Source organism: Rhincodon typus, chromosome 24, assembly GCF_021869965.1.
Source record: "Rhincodon typus isolate 14 chromosome 24, sRhiTyp1.1, whole genome shotgun sequence".
NCBI classification, from domain to species: domain Eukaryota; kingdom Metazoa; phylum Chordata; class Chondrichthyes; order Orectolobiformes; family Rhincodontidae; genus Rhincodon; species Rhincodon typus.
Window position 1 is genome coordinate 11,317,738 of NC_063355.1, and position 24,184 is coordinate 11,341,921.

Below are 24,184 nucleotides of genomic sequence, written 5' to 3' on the forward strand. Positions count from 1 at the left end.
TTTTCTGAAGAAGGGTCCAGACCCGAAACGTCAACTTTCCTGCTCCTCTGATGCTGCCTGGCCTGCTGTGTTCATCCAGCTCTAAACATTAACAACTGTAGTGATATCCTGGGCCTCTAGGGGCGCTGGTGTTCAGATATGTCAAAAGTGCTGATGCTCTGCTTGAAGACCCTGTGCTTGGGTCTTGCTTCCTTGCAACTGGATCTTGGAGCCATCACGAGAGGGATCCAGCTGAGGAGAAGGAGGGGATGGGTGTTGCTCCTGATGCTGCTGGAGCTTTGAGCAGCAGTGTGGCTTGTCCTCCTTCAGCCTAGTCAGGGGGAAGGTGAAGTTGCACAAGGTGTCCCTTTGGTGGGCTGGATTTTACACCCGCTCGTTCACTGACATGTTTGAAGGCAAGTGGTGGGTTGTCTAATCCAGCGGGTGGCCTTTCTGCCAGCTACTTACCTGAGGGGCCCTGAAGGAATTAGTCAGCCCACTGACCCCTAGGCCTCTTGAGAGCCTCAATGGCCATTGAAGTGCCTTATCCCACTCTGCTGCTATTTTATGCACGGTAGTCGGGGGTTCTATGCCAAGCACACAGACAGCCCGAAAGGTGTGGTGCAATGGTGCCAAGAGGCCCATGTTCAAGTCCCACCTGCTCCAAAGGTGTGGAATAGCATCTCTGAAGTGGTTGATTAGAAACATCCTCCAGACATCCTCCCCCACCACACCATCCATCATAAGTCATACTTTTTCCTCCAGATCCATCTTCTCAAATGCAGCCCCCTTCCAGGCTGCTCCCAGCGATATCTCTGGTCCCGCCCTCCTCTTTGTCAGGGCGGCCCCACCAATCGACTGGCACCTCACCCAAGGCGGATTACCCTCCCGATTAAAGCAAAGAACGAATGCTTCTGGCTCTCGGCGTGGTGGGTGGGGGTTGTGAACCAACCTCTAGCCAGGTGGTTCAATACCACGCCAGCCTGCAAAAACCCCGCCCACTATTTTGTAGATTGGCAGCAGGAAGACTGCAGCTGAAGATGAATAAAATGACAAACAGGGCCATGTGCCTTCCAGGAATTTGTTGAGCAATGATTGAACTTTCTGGGACAGGAGACACTGTGAGCAGCAGTCCCTCAACAGCGTCCCTCAGTGAAACTGATCAAATCTGGTTGGTTTCACAGAAGAAGTGATCCACAGTGATCCCGGTGAATTGCAGGCACAGCATGGAGACATGGAATATTGGGGAAGAAGATTTCCCTGATTAAAAAAGAGTTTCAATGATCCCAAATGCTTCTGCACCAGGCCGAGAGGGACTTTCACTGGACTTGCAACCCAAACTGCAGAAATCTGTTAGAGAGCGGGACAAAGTTGGGATCTGGATCAAATGTCCTTTTCTGAGATTTTTCTATCTCACAGATTCTGGAGCCTACGTCCACTGAGTTGGGAATACTCTGCCTCTAGTTCCTTTGTTAACAAATGACAAAGAAACTCTGTATGTCCAGCATAAATACAGCCTAGTTTCCCCTTCCACAGATCAACCAGCCCCGGTTCTGATATTTTGTTGAAACCAATGAATACGGCAACATTTTAATCAGCTAAGAAGTGCAAAAGTGCACTCTAACAAAAATCAAAGATTCAATGAAACTGGCATAAGTTAAATTAAAGTTTAGATGTGGACACACTCCAAAAGTGTGTCTTATTATTCTCTTTTGATGAGCAAATTAATTATTTAATTTTAAGAACCATCTCTTTAGGGAGCACTGTAACAATAAAAAACAAATTATAAAGCAAGCCTTACAAGTTTAAATTTAAACAATATTTTGTGGAGGGATAGAGAGCCGATGTACTTCTACTGTTGCAGTGTTCAATATTTGCAGAGGACTGCAAATGTGCTGAGGTACTCGGTATGCTCCCTCTCCAAGGGTATCCTGGAATTGAAGTAAAGACACAGGAGAGGCAGGGAGTCGAGTCCGTTGACCCTCTTTGTCTCCTGCTCCCTGGTCTTGGTGATGGCCACTTGGCCAGATCCAGGAGCAGATACGCAATAAAAGGAGGCAGACAATAATGTGTGCCTTAATCCCTCCCTACTTTAGGGGAGTTCAAAACTAGACGGCATAGGTTTAAGGTGAGAGGGGAAAGATTTAAAAAGGACCTAAACGGCAACTTTTTCATGCAGAGGGTGGTGCATGTATGGAACGAGCTGCCAGAGGAAGTGGTGGAGGCTGGTACAATTACAACATTTAAAAGGCATCAGGATTTGTCTATGAATAGGAAGGATTCAGAGGGATTTGGGCCAAATGCTGGCAAATGGGACAAGATTCGGACGAGTTGGACCGAAGGGTCTGTTTCCATGCTTGTACAGCTCTATGAATCTACTTAGTATTGGCAGCTTGTAGTCACAACTAGATCATGGTTACATAAATACTCAGTTGGCAGTGTATTTGCAATGTCATCTCCTATGAGAGACCTGTTTTGTTCTCACATGCCCAAAAATGTTCATAATTTGTGGTCTGTTTCTTTCTCTATTTGATACGGGGGGAATTACCATGGCTTATCTGTACAAAGTCAGTATTCTTAAATGTCACGCAGTTTCATTTTGAATGTCAACACAATATGGAACCAGAGTCTTTGCTATGGGTGAAGTCTCATAGGCAACCTGCTATTGACCTCTGTCTCACCAGGTGTACAGGAATTCGCTCCAGAGGAATGTATTAAAGGAAATTGTCCATAAAGTGAATATCCCACACATGTGTGTTCCATTTAACTGGTTTCGACTGAATAATCAAAGGAAGTATCAGGTCAGTGTATTGACACCCAGGCTCAGTGATGATATGTTGCTACATCCTGTAACCATAGAAATTAATGTTTCTGTGTCGGCTTTACTGAATCATCACTGGAGCTGATATTAATTCAAAACAAATGGGTTAATAAATGAATTTCAACGGTTTCATTGTACCTGCTCTGCGCATAATTAGCAACCTGCCTCTCAAATTACTAAAGCTTGTAAAAGCAAAGGGTGTTCAGAGATAGGATATAGCATTTCATTTAATTCTCATACTGATGTAATTAGCTGAGGTCCTTTAAATTCTTTTTGGATCCACAAACCAGGGTGTTGCACATTGATCCCACCCTATCCTCAGGATGTTGTAACTAGCAGGAATTCAAGAAAGATTTTCCACTGAATGACGCAGAACTGGAGCCTTTAGTAGGTTTAACTGGTTGTCAGTGATGTCATCAAGATGGCAGCAGAGCAGGGCTCCTGAACCAAGGCTCATCTGCTCCGACTGCTCTTCTTTCCTCTTTTCTTCTTTCTTCTCTTTTCCTTCTCTTGTCCTGAGCTTGGACGGCAGTGGCGGCAAGGGATCCCAGGGCGGACCTCCTGGCGGCAGTAAGTGAGCCCATAGTGGGCCCAAGACAGCCCTTATTTACTTCGCCGGGACCTGGTATTGGGATTGGCGGCCGCTACATCAGCGGAGGCGACATCAGCCAGGTAGGCCCAGCTGCAAAGAAAAAATGGCACCTGAGGATTGACGACTTTATCGTTGGTTGGGTCCCGTGCTGGCAGCGGCATAAGGGCATCACAACAATGTCGACGAGGTGGGTCCAGCGGCGAGAGACGCGACTCTAACATCGGTGGGTCCGGCGTAGTTGACGGCGAGGCAGTGGAGGGAGGATGGTGGTGCAGACGTTGTTGATGATGAGTTGACTCAGGACTGATGGACTCTAAGCTGTATCTTACTTTTTCTTTCTTATTCTTAAACAAACCAAAATGGCACCAGATCACGGCGACATTGGAAAAGCTTTTCATTGTGTTTTACTGTTTTTCTCACTTAAAATATATGTGCCAATAAAATCATTTGTATTCATACTCATTCAGTTTGTGCTGGCTTCAGCTGAGGAAGACTCGTGAGTGATGCGTTGTCCGTGGCCTTGAGATACAGAATTGGGCAAGGACCCTGCAGAATCTAGCAGGAAGCCTGGTTAAGTGAATGGTCAAGCAAAAGCACAATGGGGTTAAATTGTCCCTTCCCCACTCAGGGTTGGATATCCTGCTGCAAGCCACAGTCTGGGCACAGACAAAGAATGGGCACTCACCAGGAGAACTCCAGTGCGCACAGGACGGGATTGCATTTCCTTTCCGGGAAGGACAGATGCTGGAGAAAGCAGCTATGAAGAGGTTTGCGAGAGGAGTTCGCAGCCTGACTCTCCTGTCCTCTCTTGTGAGGGGAAATGGCACTGCGGCTTACAACCCACACTCTCTAGCTGTGATCGGCAACTCCCTGGAGACTGTGTGTTTGTGAAATGAAATGTCCAAAACAACGTAGAACTACTGTTAGAAAGATGCTACTTCCCTTTTAGCAGATACTAAGCAGTAGTGTGGATTTTTCAGCAACAACATTTATTTACACCTATAGCATATTAAAATATCCCAATGGACAATAATCAGGCAAAATTGTTGGGCAGAACCTTTTTTGAAGGATCAGTAGTCTCCCCTGCTGGCTGGGGAGGTGTGGAGGAGGGGGAGATGGGGACACTGTCACTTCCAGAGAGCACTCAGCAGACCACACTCAGGGTGAGGAGATAGGTCTTTCAATGTGGAGGTCATGGGAACCAGCGTGCTCTCCTATGCCTTCTTAATGATCCATTCCTGAACCAAGCACTCAGTGCCTTTGTTCGAGGGAACATCTCCCATAAAATGGAAACAAACACACACTTCCACCTGCTGACCAGTCAACAGGTTCTCTTGCAGCTTGGTCAGTGGCAGTGGGCTGAGATCCTTAAGTAGCCCCTAACTGACCATTCAACAGCCTCAATTGGCAGTAGGGGTTCCCACCCAGAACCTGACTGCAGTGGGGGTGAGAAACTGATGGGATTTGGGTAGACCTCCACCTGGCTAATTCAGAGAACCCTTCCTCCAAGCTCACCACACCTGGCATTAAAAGACTCTGACACTGAAACAGTCAGATAGACCAAAGGCCCAGTCTTAAAGGAGGGCCTGAAGGGAGGAAACAAAGGTTCCTCCCTTCACGATTGCTTGGAGATCCCTGAGAATTAAAGCTGCACCTCCTGGATACTTGTGGGCTACCAGACAATAAACCTACTGGACCATTTAAAACAAAAAAACTGTTGTGCTTGAATCTTTCATTTACTAGTTGTGAAAATACTGTAAATGCGAATTAAGTGTTGGTTTCATTGGATTGGGCAAATTGAGTCAGGAGGTGTATGATGTCGGAATATGTGCGAAAGCCTTTAGCAATCCTCACCATTTAATGAGGAGGAATGTAAAAACACAAAGGCAAAGGTGTCAATTCCACGAAATGAAGAGCTTGGTAACTGAATGGATGAAATTGCAGGATGGTGTACCACCCTGATTAGGACCGAAGCAGTCGGCACATTGCTCCCCACTCGGCACCAGGTTTATGCCAGCATTAAACATTTTGCAAATTGATGGGATGCTGACTGGAGTCTGTTCTCGTGGAGATTTTTGACTTGAACTCATTTGTCACTCACTGAATCTCAGCTTTTGTTCCCTGATATTTTTATTTTGTTCTTGTTTAGTGTCAACAGATGGACTTTCCCTTGGGAAATCTGCCTGCAGTTCCATTCAGCTTCTCAGTAATGTCTCATTTGTACTGAATGTGCAGGCCCCTTTGCAGTAGAACCTTTCATTTACTAGGAGTGTCTGCAGGTAATGGCTTGAAGTATGTTCTCGATGTGACTCTGCAATCTGTTTAGCAGAGTCACATTGTGTATGCAGAATCCCTACAGTGTGGAAACAGGCCATTCGGCCCAACAAGTCCACACCGCCCGTCTGAAGAGCATCCTACCCAGACCCACTCCCCTATCCTGCACTTCCCCATGTCTAACCCAAACATCCCTGGGCACTATGTGCAATTTTACCATGTCCAATCCACCTAGCTTGCACACCTTTGGACTGTGGGAGGAAACCAGAGCACCCGGAGGAAACCCACGCAGACACGGGGAGAATGTGCAAACTCCACACAGTCAGTCGCCTGAGGCTGGGATCAAACCCAGATCCCTGGTGCTGTGAGGCAGCAATGCTAACCACTGAGCCACCGTGCCACCCAGTATGTTCTCAATTTGTGGGAGGGCAGAGGGCGTACAATGTCCACCTTTAGAGTCTGACATTTGCCAGGTATTATTTGGAAATGACCACACCGTGCGTTCTGCATTGGTGGTCTTTCATTTCGTAATGCCTGGCGGATGATTTTCCTTCTGGGTTCTCTGGCCAGTAGGTGACCTGCATTGCAAAGAGGTTACAATGGATAATAACCTGGTATTTCTGGAATGAAAACAGAAAATGCTGAACATACTCAGCAGGTTTGGCAGCATCTGTGGAGAGAGAAGCTGAGTTAATGTTCCAGGTCGATGGAAGCATTTCCTGTTTTTTTTTTTATTTTATTTCAGATTTTCAGAACCTGCAGCATCCTGCTTTTGTGCTTTGACACTTTCGAGATTACTGCCTGTCATTGTTTTGCCCTTCTTGAGCATAGGAACTTTGCAGCACTCGAAAGCTAAGTTGTTGTATCCCTCCCAGAGAAATAAATGTTCATTACCAAAAAGATGCTTGGCAACACTGATTACCTGCTTTGCCATGGGGAGACTGGTCAAGCTGCTAAGATTGCTGGCATCTGTAAAGACCATAGTCTGTGGGAAGAGGCCAGTGTGGTACTGTGACAGTTCGGGCTTGTGGCTGTACACCGCTGCATTTAGAGAAGAAAAACAATCATTTTAATAAATCTCACCCTCAAACATTTGAGTTTACACAGTGGCTTCTTACACTTTACTGTTTTTAGATGCTCCTTGTTGAAGACACCAACCATCCACAGTTTGGCCCTGGAATTCAGACATATGCAAGGTTAGTCTCCCTGGAGAGAAACTATTGCAGCAGTCAGAGGAATTATTTTCTTTGAACACTTTTTAGTTTAATAGGGATGAAAATCTGGGAGGCGGGGACTGTTCAACTGGAGGTGAGTGAATGGAAACTCCGACAATATGTCTGACCAGAACTGCCAGGCTAAATGGTGCAGGTATCAGTGAATTCCTGCCAATTTTCTGTTGGCCCAGTGTAAGGAGGAGAGGCAGGCTAGGCCTCTCGAGGGCCCAAAGGATCTAACTGTGTTTCTTTGTGAGAGTGAGCCCTGAGAAAATAACTGCTGGGCCTGACTGGGTGGGGAGTAAACAGTAATGAAGTCCACTTATGTCACTTGGACCTTTTGGGTCTTTATCACCTCTTTTCAGGATCAGTGCCCCTTAACCTAATGGTAGCCCTGCAGGTGGGATGGGCAGATGGGGGGAGGTTTACTCCTGGGAACTAGGCCCTGCTCTCCCCACTGTAATCTGCAGCTTCAAACCCAGGGGAGAGTAGGAGGAGAAAGAGCGAGAGAGAAATGGAGGGGGATGAGGGATGCAGTTATGGGCACGAGGGGTTCATGGGGAGAGGAAGTAGGAATTGGGGCACAGCAGGGGAGAGAGCAGGAGCAGACAGGAGAGAGCAGGGGAGGGGGCAGGGAGTGTGGGAGGGAACAGGAAAGAAGGGAAGAATCTGAGATGGTCTTACATTGTGGATTTTTCCTGACTGCAGAGGAGAACTCAGTCTGCTGTAGCAAAGGCAGATGTGCTGCTCTTAAAGGGCACTGTCAGAACTTTATCTGTGGAGAGTCTTTGTATAACTCTCTTTCTGTCCAGATCATCAAGCATGTGTTGCTGTGGGAAATATGTAGACAGCAAGTTGTCAGCTTAGCAGTTACATTAAATTACAACCAAGCCATCGCTGGCACATCCTGAAGGTGACTCTCTTATGGTTTTATGTGCAGTTAGTCCCTATTTGTAACAAGCAAGGGACAATTAACAGTAAATTATTGTTTCAAAGCAGCAACATTAATCTCCAAACCATGTTTAAAACCTCCCTTTGGGTTCTGTATCAAAACCACTTTGAAAATCTGCAGCAGGCCTAACAGTTATCACCCGATTAAATGTAAAAATTCCCTTCCCACAATTTCCCATCAATGTTGCAGGCCACGAAGGAAAAGATTGGTGTTCGCACAGAAAATAAACCAATGCAGGCAAAAATACTTGCTCTTCTTCTATCATATGTCATGTAGCACCATCTCAGGAGTACTCTGGGGCAGGAGGCCGATCTAAGGGAGTCATTCATATCTCAGTGACACCCCGTGCAACTGGTTAGATGGTCTAATTTGTGGTTCACTGAATGCACTCCAGCTATTGGTGGTTTCTCAACCACATGAATGGGGAGGGGCTGAAACTGGCTGTGTAATATCATGGATGTGTCCGTGCAAAATTTCTGTTTTGGCAGGCATGCTGTTCAAAATGGATAGGTGGCTCCCTGGTAAAAGCTGTTTAATATGAAGTTGCCGGTTACTAATACTACACAAGAATCAACAACAGATTTGTATTTATTTAGTTCTGCTTGAGATATGGGTAACACTGCACATCCCAGGCTGCTCTGAGGGCATGAAGTGTTATTGGCTACACCCAACCAAGACTTCTTATGTGGTATTTACCTTACTTTTAATTCAATTTCATAACTTGTCCTGGGGGAGTTTCTCCTCAACAGCTCAGTGATGCTCACATGGCACTATAATCACCAGGCTACAGATCCCATTACCTATGGACTAATTTGAAGTATTAACAATGTAACAGGGTGGCTCACAGCACCAGCGACTCAGATTCGATTCCACCCTCGGGCAACTGTCTGTGTGGAGTTTGCACATTCTCCCCGTGTCTGTGTGGGTTTCCTCCCACAGCCCAAAGATGTGCAGCTTAGGTGGATTAGCCATAGTGTCCAGAGATGTGTAGGTAGGTGAGTTAACCGTTAGAAATGTAGGGTTAACGGGTAGGATCGGATGCTCTTCAGAGGGTCAGAGTGGACTCGAATGGCTTGCTTCCACACCGTAGGGATTTTATGATTCAATGAACACATGAAAGAAGAACTGGAGGGAGGCAATTTGATCTTTCAAGCCTCTTCACCATTCAACAAGATTCAACTCCAACTTCCTGTTCTATTCCTGTATCCCTTTTATTCTGTAAGTATTTAACAACCTAATTAAACTCTGTCTTGAATATACTGAAAAATCAAGACTCTGTGGCCTGGAGAATTTATTCACAACCCATTTTAACGAGGACATTTCTTCTCATCTTAGGCCTAAATGGTTGACTTTTTAATAAGACGTTGATGCTGAATATGACGTTGATCTTCAAACCCAACTCCACATACCTGACCAATCCCCATATTTCTAGACTTTTAGACTAAAAACAATCAATCAACCATTAAATATCACAGTGGGAGGCAATGGCCTAGTCGTATTATCACTAGACTATTAATCCAGAAACACAGTTAAATTCTGGGGAAATGGGTTCAAATCCCACCACAGCAGGTAGTGGAATTTGAAATCAATTTTTAAAAAAGTCCAGAATTAAGAATCTACTGACTGTGAAACCATTGTCAGGAAAAAAACTGAAGTCTTTCAGGGTGGAAATCTGCCATCCTCACCTGGTCCGGTCTACATGTGACTCCAGACGCACAACAATGTGGTTGACTCTCAATAGCCCTCTGAAATGGCCTCACATGCCACTGAGTTCAAGGGAAGCTATGGATAGGCAATAAATACTGACCAGACAACAATGCCCATATCTCATGTGAAGAAAAACAGTCCTTATGTCTTCATCATGCTTGTCTGCCTTCATTTATTCTTCAGGAAGTGATGCATAGTTAACAAGGCACAATTAAGTGTAGTTTTTGGGCCTCTGAGAAGATTGCAATCATTTCTCATACAAACGTGTCTGGGTACCTGACCTGGAATTAAAGCCAAGATTGCAACTCATCTGAGAATATTCTGCCCAGAGAGGCAGAAAATACCATAAGACCCAAAGGGCTACAGACAGGGTGAGCGAGAGTGTGCAAAAAAAGGCATCAGATGAAGTAGAGTGTGGGAATATGTAAGATTATTCATGTTGGTAGGAAGAATGGGAAAACAGAGCTTTCTGATGAAACATTAACTCGGCCGATTTCCACAGGTGCCACCTGGCTTGCTCAGCATTTTCTAACTATACATTTCAAGCATTTAATAAAAGGATGAGGGGGAACTTGAGGGGAAACATTTGGGTGGGCCAGTGGGTGGTACGGTCTGGAACTCACTCTCTGTGAAAGGGTGGGAGAAGCTGAAATCTTCATCACATTTAAGAGAAAACTTCCATACACACTGTAACATACAGAGAAATGGACCACATTGGAATTATGCTGGATGGTTTAATCTTTGAGTAACACAGACAATCATGTGTCAGCTATGCTTCCATAGTCTGCTTTTTCAGAGAGCTAGCACCAGAATTCTATGATAGGATTAACGGTAACACACATCTATTTCGGGAGGATCAAACTGTTGTTTTTCCGTAACACGTGGAGGTATAGATCGTGGCTTTGGGGCATCGTAAAGTTTATGATCAATGTTTTTCAAGGTCGGGGAGATTTGGCATTGTTTCTTCATCAGTTTAGGTGATGTTTGCGAACAGCCTGAACTCCTTGAACTCCTGGTTGAAGTGCAGTCACCCTTTTCTGTATATGAACTGTGCAATGTGTGTCGGTTCTATCTGGACCTCACCGTTCAAAGCTCTCACTGAAGCAATGTGGTCACAAGGTTTCTAATGTGCAACGTCAGGAGAAAATATGTTTCAGCAAGTGTCACATTTTTCTCCTGAAAATTTGTGGTAAGTTCAACCACGCTTTTTATTTCTGAGAGGTAGACTAATTTCTGCAAAATCGATTGCAGGCTTTGTAAACTTGCTTTCTCTGTGAACCCTTTTTTAGCCTCGACTCTTACAGTTTGTGAATAATGAAATGTTAATCCTCCCCATTTAGACAAATGGATTAACAATGCGAAAGAGGTAAGTGTGACCCATTAATCTGCTACTAAAGTACCTATATACAGAATATAAATGACATATTCAAAGGTGAAATTACTTATTTGCTAGATTATCATTCAACTAAATGATGTAGGTGAACAGAATTAAACCTTTAAAGAGAAGACTAATCCCTTTAAAACAACACTGAGGCCGCGAGTTTAACCTCAGTGGTGCAAAAGCTTTTAGGGATGATAATCTGAGACAAAATTAACAGTTGCTCGGACAACTATGGATTTGCTAAAGGCAAATTGTATTTAACTATCTTGATTGAATTTTTTTTTAATGCAACAAAGATGATTGATGAGGGTAATTTCGATGCTGTGATGCATATGGATTTCAAGAAGTTGTTAGATAAAATCCTACATAGACCAGCAATATTGCAGCTCGGAGAACAAGAGGAAAGTGATAAGATGCATAAGAAATTGCAGGCATGACTGGAAACAAAGTACTGGTGAACAATTGATTTTTGGATTGAAGAAAGAAATACAGTGAGGGCTCTCAAAGTCAATATTAGGAACACTGCTATTTTTTTTTTGGACATATTTTCCTGACTAAGACTCCGGTAGACAAGACACACTTTCAAACTTTGTAAGTGAACCGTGAGGGAGTTAGTGATAGGCTTCAAGAGGGTATAGATAGGCAGGCGGAATAAGTAGACAGGCAGTAGATATGATGCAATGCAGAGAAGCAGAAGTCATATGCGTTAGCAGGATAAATATGGAGTGGTGATACAATTCTAAAGAGGGTACAGGAATTCACAGACCTTGTGGGGATATACAGTCATACAGTCATATAACACGCACATAGATCCATCGGTCCAACCAGCCTATGCCGAACATAATCCCAAACTAAACTAGTCCTACTTGCCTGCTCCTGGCCTATATCCCTCCAAATCTTTCCTATTCATGTACTTATCCAAATGTTTTTAAACATTGTAACTGTGTCCACATCCACCACTTCATCAGGAAGTTCATTCCATACACGAACCATCCTCTGTGTAAAATATTTGCCCCTCATGTGCTTTTTAAATCTCCTCTCACCTTTAAAAATGTGCCCCCTAGTCTTGAAATCCTCCATCCTAGGGAAAAGACAACTACCACTAACTCTATCTCTACCTCTCATCATGTTATAAACTTCTATAAGGTCGCCTCTCAACCTCCTACGCTCCAGTGAAAAAAGTCCCAGCCTATCCAACTTTTCTTTATAACTTATTTCTTATAACCATACCTGGCAACATCCTGGTAAATCTCTTCTAGACTCTCTCCAGCTTGATAATATCCTTCCTATAACTGGGCGCCAGAACTGGACACAGTCTTCCAGAAGAGGCCTCACCAATATCCTATCCAATCTTGACATGGCTTCCCAACTCCTATACTCAAAGGACTGAGCAATGAAGGCAAGTGTGCCAAGCGCCTTTTCAACCACCCTGTCTATGCGCGACTCAAACTTCAATGAATTATGTACCTGCTCCCCTAGGTCCATCTGTTCTACAACACTACCCAAGGCCCTACCATTAATTGTATGAAACCTACCCTTGTTTGTTGTACCAAAATGCAATACCTTGCATTTATCCAGATTGAACTCCATCTGCCATTTTTCAGCCCATTGACCCAGTTGATTAAGATCCTTTTGTAATCTTGGAAAACCTTCTTCACTGGCTACTATGCCACCAACTTTGGTGTCATCCACAAACTTATTAACCAGGCCTTCGACATTCTCATCCAAATCATTTATATAAATGACAAACAAAAGAGGACCCAGAACCGATCCCTGTGGAATGCTGCAGGTCACAGGCCTGCAGTCCAAAAAGAACCCTCCACCATTACTCTCTGTCTCCTGCCGTTGAGCCAATTATGTGTCCAATTGGCAAACCCACCCTGAATCCCATGTGACCTAACTTTACTAATTAGTCTACCATGCGGAACTTTGTCGAAGGCTTTACTAAAATTCAAATAAACAACATCTGCTGCTCTGCCATCATCAATCTTTTTGGTAACTTCCTCAAAAAAATCAATTACGTTTGTCAGACACAATTTTTCTCACACAAAACCATGCCAACTGTCCCTAATCAATTTTCCAGTAAAACATTCCTCGAGGAGAAGATTTCCTACCTGGAAGTGTTCCCCCTTTCCCTCCTGTGAGCTGTCACCATCTGTCCAGGACCGAAACTAATTAACATTCCCTCTTTTGTACACAAATAATTGAAGGTAGCCTGGCAGGGTGAGAAATTTCCTTTCTAAAATAGAAAGCTTAATGTGTCCTGGGCTTTATCACTAGAGGCCCAGCGTACAAAAAACACAGAGATTTGGTGAATTTTCATAAAACACTAGCCTCAGCTAGTGTATAATATTTGATTCTGAACATTCCTCAGGATATGTCAGCTTTATAGAGGGTGCAGAGAAAAGAAGACTTATGAGATTTATCCCACAGATGAAAGACTTTAGCCAGGGGTTGCTCTCATTAGAGAAGAAAAGACATGATGGAAGTGCTCAAAATCATGACAGGTCTAGACAGAGTGGATGGAAAGAATCTGTTCCCATTTATGGAAGGGTTGACAATCAGAGCACAGCAATAAAGGGTCATTGGCAAAAGAACCAACAGACAATAGAAAACTATTCTTTTTCTGCAGCAGGTGGTAAGGATCTGGAACATACAGGAGTGTGGAGGAGCCAGGCCCAATCATAGTTTTCAAAAGGGAATAATATGTGCAATGCAATGGGGAAAGAGTGGGGGAGTGGGGCTCGTTGAGTTGGTTTTGCAGACAGTGATGTGGGCATGATGGGCTGCATCGTGTAGAACCATCCTATGGTTCTACATCATCGAGTCATACAGCACGGAAACAGACCCTTCGGTCCAACCAGTCTATGCCGAACATAATTCCAAACTAAACTTGTCCCACTTGCCTGCTCCTGGCCCATATACCTCCAAATTTTTCCTATTCATGTACTTATCCAAATACGTGTCTAACAATTTTAGATTATAACCACTGCTCCTGTTTATTCAGAACGGCAATTGCTGGTAATGATTTTTGGTTTTGTTCATTTCAGCTCCTGTGGAACCAGAACACTGCAAGCCCCTTCACATGGTGTGTAAATTGTTGTTGTCTTTCTAAAGTCGGGTCTTCTTGTGTTTCAGTCCTGTTGGCAAAAAGCTTTGACTCCATATCCCCTGTTAGCAAGGCTTACATTCAGTGCTTCCAAGCTATTAGCACATTACTCCCTCACCTCCCAGTGCAATTTAGCTCAATTCTCTTCTTCATTTTTGTCTGTTTGCATAACTTGGCTGAAAATACAATGTATGTAATCTTGCTTTTGAATACATTTTCAAGCCACAAACCTCCTCACAAAAGCTACGTATTCACCTGTTATTTAACAACCTGTCTCTCAATGGGTCAATGGTGTGCAGGCACTGAGCTGTATTTGCATCTGCTCAAGTGGCAAACTGGAAATGAGGAATTTAAACACAGAGTCAAATCTGCCAATGGTCTGACAACAATAAGCCACAGAAAGAACTCTACAAATAGCCTAACAGAGAGATGGTGTTGTGTTTTGCAATACAGGTTATATCTCCATAATCCAGCAACATCAATTCTGGACCATTGACAGACTGGAGAATGTGCAGCACCCCTGTGAGGTTATGTGACAGGGTCAGCATGGGAATTTATAAATAGGACGAAAGGCATTTGTTCCTGTCTGAGGTTGATGTGTTTAATATTGTAATGCCTCACACACCCAGCTGTCAGCAACTAAATAAATCTGCAAGTATGATCTGCTTTAGTCCAGAGGAAAATACTTCACTAAAATAAATGAATGCAGACCAGGGAAAAATAGAACTGGAATGGTACTGCGAGGGTCAGTTCAGAGAGTTCCAGATTACAGAGCTATAACCTGCACTGATTGTTGGTGGCTTGAGACTGGGGTACAATGATGCCAAGAATCTGTTCATAGAGTCATACAGCATGGAAACAGACCCTTCAGTCCAACCAGTCTGTTATAGCATTCCGCTGGATCAGGTAGGACTTGAACCTGGGCCTCCTAGGCTGGAGGTGCACTACCAGTGCACCACAAGAGCCTATACTTATCTGAGCAAATACCATATGCCAGCCCAACTAGTCTTGTAGATATTTTCCAATCAATGCGTTCAGAGATATTATGACACACCTCTGGAGTAAGAGGGATTTGAGGTAGGGACACTACCACTGCACCACAAGAGCCCTCCAAATGTTCTCCATTCATAATATGTACACTTTCTAATCCACCTGTTTGGCACTTAGCTTTGGTACAGGATAGACCTATATTAAGTCTTAATGGGAAGAGGCACTTGTATAATAAGATGTAGTTTATTGCTGTACCAATTAGTTAGACATAATTACAAAATCAAGAGCCAGAGATGATATGCCTGGCTACCTCAGCTCCTCGGGCTAAGCTGCCTCTCCCCCACCTCCCCCACCCCTCTCCGGAACACTTCTGGAAAGAAAGAACAGTGGCTCCGAAGAAGCACCAGCCCCTCACGCCCCAACATCCAGTCCCTTGAATGCCTTTGATCAAAGGATCCACTCTAGCCCTGACGTGACAAGTTTTTGCAGCAGCCTTGTAGCTAATGGGAGATAGGGATGTAACCTATCACACTTAGGAACAGTGTCAGTAGTTTCTAAATTTGGACAAAGTAGACACTAAACATTAACTGCTTCAAACCATTACCTTGTACAGTCGTAAGAAATCCTCTTGTTTAAGTTGACAGCGGAGTGCACTTAACAATGTTTCTGGCAAAATCCATACAGCCCCAATCCAGATCAGACCTGAAGTGTTCTCAGAACAGCTTCATGCTTTAATACCAGAGTCTGCTACAATCAGAACCTCCTCGGTCTGTGTAAGTGGGAGCATAGCGTGAAATGTTTTGCTCCTGGAGATAGTAAACTTGGAGGCAGAAGGAGCCCTTGAAGTGGTGTGCCCAGATCCTGTCACCCTCCTGCTTTGCCCAGAATTAAGTTCTGGGCAGGAATGTTTATGAATTAATCCTGTCAACAATTAACACCCTTAGGTGACCAATTAAGGACGACTTAAGGATCTCAGTCCTCTGTTGCTGGAGATAACCAGGCCACAATACATCTTCCTCTACCCAATTTACCACGGCAACAGGAAATACATTATCTTTATATCTCAATAGAAATGTTAATTTATTATCCTTAATTCACAACTTGCTTCCATTTGAGTAACTGATTATAACCCAATTTCTGCAACAATTTCCTGGAACTTTTGGAGATTCAGTGTTTAATTAGGTCCAACTTAATCAACCTCATAAGACAGTCCCCTCCCTGGCCAGTATCAACCTAGTGAACTGCCTCCGGGCTGCCTCCACTATCAGTATATCTTTCCTTGGAAAAGGGGCTCAAAAGTGTTCACAGTTTCCAGTTATGAGCTGACTGGTGCCTTGTATAGTTTCAATAAAACTGCCCTACTTTTATACTTGATTTACTTTGAATAAAATGCCATGTGCTTTCTCTGTTACTACTGAACCTGGATGCTAGTTTTTTATAACTCATAAACAAGGACACCTAATTCCCTGTCTTCTGTAGATTTTTAACAGTTTTTCTTCATTTAAATAACATTTAGCTCCTCTATTTTTCCTGCCAAAGTACATAACCTCACATTTTCCGATGTTATATTCCACCTGCCAAATTGTTGTCCACTTACTTAACCTGTCCATATCCCTGTGCAGATTCTGTGTCATCCTCATCTCTTGCTTTCTCATCTATTTTTGTGTCATCACAAACCTGTCTATAGTACATTCACTTTCCTCATCCAAGCCATTAATGTATGTTGTAAATAATTGTGGCCACAGCACTGATCCCTGAGGCACTCCATTAGTTACCATCCTAAAAATGCCCCCCTTATCCCAAGTCTTTGTCTTCTATTAGTTGGCCACACCTCTATCCAGGCTAATATATCACCACCAACACCATGGGCTCTCATCTTATTAAGTAATCTAACATGTGGTACCTGATCAAACGTCTTCTGAAAATCCAAATATATTACATCACTGTTTCCCCTTTATCTATCCTGCTTGTTACCTCCTCAAAGAATTCTAGTACATTTGTGAGATATAACTATACATGAATAAGTAAAAAGAAACCATTTATTTCTATAGTTGAAAGTGCAAATTCCCGAAGAGAATTGTGTTTCATCAATAGCATTGTTAATAAATTTGATACAGTAAAAGATTTTTAAAACATTGCCTCTTGGTGTTATATTCAGCAGTTAACATTCTCTCCATGTCTGCATGGGGTTTCTCCTACAGTCCAAAGATGTACAGGTTAGGTGGATTGGCCGTGCTAAATTGCCCCATATTATGCAGGCTAGGTGGGTTGGCCATGGTAAACGTGGGATCATGGGGACAGGCTGAGTGGCTGGTCCTGGGTGGCATGTCCTCCAGGGAGTCTCTACAGACTTGATAGGCTGAGTGGCCTCTTTCCGAGTTCAGGGATTCTAACTAATACTCATTCATCAACATTTGAGTCAGCTTTGGTGGAAATTCTACTGAGGGGGGGAGGTGGGTTGCCATTAAATGAGCAGATAAGTTATTTGAAACCTTGGTCAGATCAATATCCAGGAATGGTCAATTCTAAATACAGAAAAAAAGTGATATTACGATATTGATCTTTAAAGGGTATTATCATACTAGCCTCCAGTGGATTAGATCAAAGAATCTTTGTGCCAACACTGTTGAACAGCATCACAATTGACATGAACGGTCTAGAATGCAACTTTGGTTTCTGCCAGTCCAATTTAAATAAAACTTCTGATTAACTGGGAAAGTGTTGTAGCTCCCAAACGTTGCTTCCTGTTTAAGAATTCTCTGAGATTATGCCAAGGTGCTGACAGCTCTGATTTTGCTGGAACCAAGTTCGGTTCTGGGCAGAGCTTCCAGTGTTTGTTCCCACTGGTATTTTGATGTTTATGTTTTGCAATTATTCCATCAAAATCACAGCAAAGTTGAAAATGAGAAAGTGCCACACGGTAAGGAGCCTGCTCAAGCAAACATTTTTTTTGGAATGTGAAATTGGGGTCCTACATGGAGTAAGAAATGACTGAATGATGTGCTAAATGGAATCATGGAGCAAGGTGGAGTCAGGAATCGGGATGTGATGTAGAATCATGAACTGGAGAACAACATGGAACATGGAATCAAAGTGGAGTAGTGAGAAATTGGGGGTAATCACGAAGTAGCGAACCAAAGTTTTGGTTCAATTTCAAATCTGCTGCAGTGCAGTCAATCATGCTGTGCTTCTTCATAATCATCGCCCTCCACATTCAGACAGGTCACCCTGCCTGCCATCTAATATTCCAGTACCATAAAAATAATATTTCCCAAATATACGATTTTACAATCTCAGAAAGTTAAGCTCTTCAGGTAGACCCTACAATGATGAAACAGTTTAAATGGCTGTCATAGACTGTAGCCCTTTTTCAGAAGTCTTGTTTGCTATGGTTGTCTGAAGAAAGGAGACTTTTTTTAAGAGTACAGTGAATACATAAACAGGCCGGAAGGGTATTTGTTGAGCTGATCAAAATCTCCTCTCAAAGCAGTTTAACCAAAAATGATGAAGTCATCTGGACTCAAAATGTTAGCTTGCTTTCTCTCCATGGATGCTGCCTGACCCATTGTGATCTCCAGCAGTTTTTGTTTTTAACCAAAATAAAGACTGTTACGAGCAATGACAGTCATTTTTGTCTCAGTATTTTTGTTGGGTGCATTCAGAATAAAGTCTCATGAACTCATTTGTTAAACTGCAAAAGGACCTAAATACAGAAATATAACTGCAATCAAAATATACCCAAAAAATTCCAACATAATGAGTTAGAGAGACCACCCTGAGCACATCTTATCCATGTATCAGCTCTTGTTAAACTGCAGAAGTATATGGACAAGCTGTGCTCAGCGTGGTCTCTCTAACTCATTATGTTGGAATGTTTTTTTGGTATATTTTGTTTGCAGTTATGTTTCTGTAATTAGATGTCCACAGAGAAATATCACCAACAATGCTTCTTGCAAATCCTCAGGCAAGTCAGACAGTCAAACATCCATATCCTCTCTTAGGGCAACAGTGAGGTGCTGTCTATCAGTTTTGTTGGGTAGACCACATCATCTGCATGCCTGCCATAAGACTTCCATATCAAGCTCTTTACTCCAAGCTTAGTCATGGTCATCAATTACCAGGAGGGTGGAAAAAATAATACATGGATGTCCTCGAGGCATCCCTGAAACAAAATGCAATGTCCCCAGTGATACATAGGAGGCTCATGTCCAAGACCATCCAAACTGGAGAAGGAGCATCCACGAAGGTGCCAACCATCTCAAGCATCTCTCTCACACCCAAGTGCAAACAACAGGAGGAACCTGCAAAAACTCCAGCACTTGTCCATATGCCTTTTCAAACACCACTTGCCCACCTGAGGCAAGGTGTGAAGGTCCAGCATTAAACTATTTAGTAACCCTTAGGACCAAACAACAAAAGCTGCTGGAGTTTTGAAGAAGTAGCAGCTATCTTTTCCCTCTCTGGGTTACAGCCAAAAGATGGGGTTCTCCATGCTGCTGAGTTACCTGTGAGACAAATCTATTTTTCCGAATTTGCCTTTTTTGCCAAGGAGTGCTTATGGGTTGTTATTGTATTGAAACAGTTAATTAGTAATAGTTACTCTATCCAATATTCTGCTAAGTTTTCCAACAGAGTTAAGTTCTTCTAAGTTTTTTTTTCCTTTGTATTTTAACTATAGTGTTTGAATAAATTGTGTTTTGCTTAATGTCCAGTAGTTTGACCAATTGAATTGCATCTGGAACTCAGCACTTTACAGTTGCGTTTAAAATAAGAAAATATTAGGGTCTAGGCTACCTTCATAATATATTTTGAAGGGGTCTGGTCTGGTCTATAATAATATGTTGATTTTAAATGAACAATGTTCCTGAAATGAGTGGAATTGTGTGGACAGTCAAAGTGAAATGTGAAAGTGAAGTGATGTTCTATTTTAAAACGTTTTTAGCATTCTGCCAGTTCTGCGGTTCAATCAGTAATGTCCCAGTCTCTGACCCAAAAGTTCAAATCTCACATCAGGATTTACTGATTGCAGAAAGAAACGTTCATGAATGGTTCAACAAGTTGATAAACAACCTGCTAATTTTTCCAACATGTACTCACCATTCCCAAAAGGGGGGAAATGCATATGAACACACAAAATGAACAATGTGTCACTTGAATAGTTGTCCAAACTTAAGACTGACCTGTCAAAAATGAACAATCAGTGAAGCTCAGACCTTGACTTTTATAAAGCTAAGACAATGCCTATTCTTTCTTCCCCCGTACTGTGGTTTTAATCCAACTTCTGTGTCCACCTCATGGTCTCTCCTGTGTTCTTTGGCTTTTTTATCACTCACATTTCATATCTTTGCATGATGTGTACCGACTGAAGGTGAAACTTTGGACAGAACGGCTTAATGAGTTTAAGGGAAGTTGATGAATTTAATGGGGGTCTTTTGAATTTACTTGTCAAGTGCCTTTCCCTGGTGGGTTCCTCCACATTTGGTGTCAATCTTTGATTACCCATGTCCTGTACTTCAACATAGGAACTGGAGTAGGCCATTCAGCCCCTCAAGCCTATTCCACCATTCAATGAGATCAAGGCTGATCCGATATCTCCATCCCCTCTACTATCAGATTTGATTAGCAACTAAATCCTAGGCTTTGTTTGCTGAGCAAATTTGACAACATTGCTTTAAAAATTTAGCTATTTTGCAGTGAAACTACACCTGAAATTAGTTGGTAGGCCCGAAAGCTAATTGAATAAATGCGTGAAAATAGCTAGATATAATAAAGCATTTATTGTAATATTGAGACGTGGGCCCACAGGGGTCCAAGATGCACAGAAACACTGCTCTAATTTATTGGCACCTCGATTGCCTTTCCAAGTGCATGTAAATTAATTGTAAATTACTTATCTGCATTTCATCTGGCAAGCGTTAATACACAGTAAAACTGTTAGCACTCTTACCATTAATGTTTGTGTGAAAGTGTTTCATTTCCCAAATTGCTTATCAAATTAGGATAAATTACTGAGGAAGGTTTTTACAAGGAGAAGCGATATATTGTTCCCCTGAAATAAGCAATGAATGTTTCTTATTAAAGAACAGAAACCATTAATAATTACCAAGCAACAAAATGCATTCTGCATTGTACCCACAGGCTAAAAGTCCCTCTTTGTGAACCCCTTCTTAATCGCATGTTCACTGAAAGGAACAGTCTGTCATAAGTGCATTCCTAGGTATTTAAATATTTTTCAAGACAAATGCAGCAAGGTTTAATGAACAATTACAAAGTTTCTTTCTTATTTATCAGATTAGCCTCCATACTGAGAACAATAAGGTTAGTCTGGTGGTTTGTCCTTAAGCAGATCCATGTTTCTGCAGCTTGTAACCACCGTGTCACTTCCAGTTTGTACTGGAGGTGGGGATTGTTAGAAATGGCTCGAGTCAAAGAAAACTGCATTTACACACGGTCTTTTATGACCTCTGGCCACTGAATACCTCCTAAGTGAGGTCACCGTTGTAATATCGGAACCACGGCAGCCAATTTCCACACAGCAAGCTCCCATGAGCACCAATGCAATAAGACCAGGTATCACATCTTGCAGTTGTGTGTTAAATATTGGCTGGGAGGATACAACAGCAAACTACCTCTGATGCTACTGGAAATTTGAAATGAAGGCGGGCAATGCTGGAAACGCTCAGCAGGGCTGGCTGTCTCTGTGGAGAGCAGTACATGCATTGAAATCCTGCCCGCGTCAAGAGCAAGATGATGAAACTGCCTGCAACAAAGGTCCAGGAAGTGGTGCAATGTAACTACGATGTCATATTTTCCACACAGCCAACTATTGGGATCAACTTTCACTGACAGAGAAGTTGTGTGTGCGCCTGGGAAACTGCTAAACAAAATAATAATAATTTTTGCAAAAGATACACTTGGGTCAGCTGAATAGTTTCCACAGGAATGAAGCAAAAGGAGCTGCTGCTGGCCTCAGCTGTTTCTGTATTTCCTCAGATGCTGATTCCAGCAATCACAACACCAAACTCAAAGATTACGTTAATTCAAGGTTAAAAGGACAGAAATAAGGATTTATTCCCAACGCCCAGTGGCCCTGATTCCAACAATTTCCCACAAACCAATTGTTTAGGATTGTCAACTGAGGTTTAATGGGAATAAATGAAACTTATGTCAAATACTGACTGCCACTCTCAAAGATGTAAACTATATAGACAATGGCAATGGCTCTCCCTGCCTGAAGTGTACACAACTGAAAGTATTTCCCTTCGATTTAAGTATAATCATCTTGTGACAGTACATTTAGATCCAGAGTTTCAAAAAACAACAAGTCTCTATCCAGTTTAATAGTCTCAATTTGGGTGCAGCTTCTGAATTGAAACGGTGCTACAAACAATGGACAGATTTCTATCCATCCTGGTTCCCCTCAGTCTTTCCCTCATGTCCAGTTACCATCCCCCAAAGTAGTTGAACCTCATCATTGCTTGCAAGACAATTTAATGAGAGAGCATATTTGCACTGTAGTCTAGCCACAACAAAATTAAAAATCACATCGGCACATTTACGATTTCGCTAGATAATTGAGAACAAAGGATATCTTAGGTAACAGTTGTAAGCAACATTAGCCTAAACCATGTGTGTGTATACACAAAGACTGGGTTGTTAAGAGATGAGCTGCACAGATTTTTAATCAATGAGGGAATAAAGGGTTACGGGGGAAAAGCAACCAAGTGGAGTTGAGGATTATCAGGATCAACCATGATCTCACTGAATGGCTGAGAAGATCCAATGGGTTAAGTGGCCTACTTCTGCTCCTATCTCTTATGGTTGTATGTGGTTGGACAGTTTGTACCTTATTAAAGAGTCAGAGGATGAGGGCCATTAAATGCCAACTACGTTCATCAATTTATGAGGGCTTTAAGAATTTCCACAGAGCGTAACAGCCTACAGACAAGACCGAACTGACTAACAGAGCCTGGGCCTGGAAGGAGGAATCCCCAGAATATGAAAGGGTTAATAAAAAGGTGGAATAGTAAACAGGGCATAATTATCTCAGAGATAGTAGGAACTGCCAATGCTGGAGTCAGAGATAATACAGTGTGGAGCTGGAGGAACAAAGCAGGCCAGGCAGCATCAAAGGAGCAGGAAAGTTGGCGTTTCGGGTCGGGACAATTATCTCTTGCTTTCCCTTTCATTTCAGTGAAGACAAATGGGCAGTTTACATTACAATAGAAATTCTGATCCTTTTCCATATCGTTATTGTACAAAGATTTAAAATCAGTGCATTGGCCCTACCAAAGGTACAGCAGCATGTACCTGTCTCATATCTTTACTAGATTATAACTCCACAGGTATGTTCAGTAAATGGATTTGAAGTAGGAGAGATACAAAGCTAGGGCGAAGAATAGGGCAGAGGGAGACTGCATTCACAAAGTGTTAGTAGAGCCAGAATGAGCTAAGTGGCCTCCTCCTGTATTGTGATCAAACACAAGTAGCCTATGTGTCCATGTTGGCCTTGACAGTAAGTGTTAGCAGCAATTATACTTTGGGTGTGTTGATCCTATTACCATTTTGCTGAATATCTGTGTGTGAGTGCCAGGAGATATTAAGATCTGGCTCAGCTGTAATCACAAGGAAAGTGGCTGGGAGCTCAATCAGAGCGTGACTTCAGGAGAAGAAAGAAACACATTTTTTACCTTGTTTATACTTGAGCTTGTGAGTTCAACTTTTTGTTTTCTTCTATCATGAAATGTGGAACAAACAGCATTTGTTGTCGAATCTTAACTGGTCTTGCATTGAGTGGTTGGTAGGTTGTATTAGAGGGTAGTTAACAGTCTGCTGTGGGTCTGCAGTTAAACATAGGCCAGACCAGGTGAGAATAACTGATGGTTCTCATGGTCATTATTACCGAGATTAGTTCGATATTTCAGATTTACTAATTGAATTTAAGTTTCATAAGCTGCTATGGTGAGGTCTGAACCCCAGTCCACAGAGGATTAAATCGTGACATCATTACTACACCACCATCTCCTTCAACAATTGCAACAACTTGTATTCATTTTGAACCGTTAATGTACTGAAACAGCCCAAAGTGTTGAACAGGAACAACATGACACAAAATTTGGCAGCAGGCCACATCGGAATAATAAGTTGCAAAGACCTAAAGCCTTA

The 24,184-nt window shown here is 42.7% G+C and overlaps 1 protein-coding gene across 1 annotated transcript in view; it reads right to left on the minus strand.

Annotated features, from left to right (window-relative positions):
• Positions 1–24,184, minus strand: part of LOC109926186 (hepatocyte nuclear factor 1-alpha-like) — a 135,940-nt gene that overhangs the window by 30,024 nt on the left and 81,732 nt on the right. The window contains exon 4 of the mRNA XM_048611705.1: positions 6,589–6,707. Within this exon, the coding sequence (XP_048467662.1) occupies positions 6,589–6,707 (119 nt within the window). The remainder of the gene's footprint in view (positions 1–6,588; positions 6,708–24,184) is intronic.